This window comes from Echinococcus granulosus (assembly GCF_000524195.1).
Source record: "Echinococcus granulosus chromosome Unknown EG_S00030, whole genome shotgun sequence".
In the NCBI taxonomy this organism is placed as follows: Eukaryota; Metazoa; Platyhelminthes; class Cestoda; order Cyclophyllidea; family Taeniidae; genus Echinococcus; species Echinococcus granulosus.
Window position 1 is genome coordinate 70,876 of NW_020170410.1, and position 814 is coordinate 71,689.

Here is an 814-nt window from a genome sequence, read left to right on the forward strand (position 1 = left end):
GAAGGTTGAATGTTAGGACTTATCTGGAAGTCCATATAAACTGTCATTTAGTAAATCACGTGATAACTATGTAGAAAGGGGGGTTTTACACTAAAGACCTTCTGTAAATATACGCAAGTTAGGTCTCATGGATAATGTGGGAGGATTATCCAGAGGTGGCTTGGGTGACAACTTGCTTGGAACCGTATATATATTCCGGCATCAATGGGATTTAGTATCCGAATTTTCGAACAAACACAGCCCGATCAACTATGAATTCTCTTCTGCAATGCATAGAGGACACGCGCTGCTGAGCGCACAGCTGAGCATCGCGTTTATCTATCCAAACCATGAGATTCACCACCCTCCTGTCGACTCGGGCGGTCAGTGTGCACATTTTAAATATGCGACCTTAGAACGCACCTTGGAAGCAAGCTTTCGATGTAACATAGTAGCAGTCGTTTATGGTGCTAGGAAGACGCAGCGCTGACTACTCGATGATAAGGAGCTTCATGTTAAAGAAGTTTGAGTACTCTCAAAGGTGGTCATCATTCGTAATGGACAGTTTGATTTTCAAATAGACTACACATGAAATATAGGAGTGTGAAAGTATAGTGGGACTCGAAGTTTGTCCAAAAGATAAAGCGGTTATAATCCTAGGACAGAGTATGCTTTGTCCGACTCACCGAACTGATGAGAGTTGGGGCTACAGGAATGGTTTGGAGGCCATGCAGTCCAGTGGAAGCAAAATGGCCGAGACTTACCTACCCGTGAAACCAAAACGAAGATCTAAACGAACAATCACTGCACTACATAACCATCTTTTAGGCATCAT

At 43.2% G+C, this 814-nt stretch overlaps 1 protein-coding gene across 1 annotated transcript in view; it reads right to left on the reverse strand. All coding sequences in view use genetic code 11, as the record gives it.

Annotated features, from left to right (window-relative positions):
• EGR_04629 (hypothetical protein) overlaps nucleotides 1-814 on the reverse strand; it is a gene marked incomplete at both ends in the record, with an annotated part of 5,291 nt that extends 4,477 nt beyond the window's left edge. The window contains one exon of the mRNA XM_024493878.1: nucleotides 748-814. Coding sequence (XP_024351631.1) covers nucleotides 748-814 — 67 coding nt within the window. The remainder of the gene's footprint in view (nucleotides 1-747) is intronic.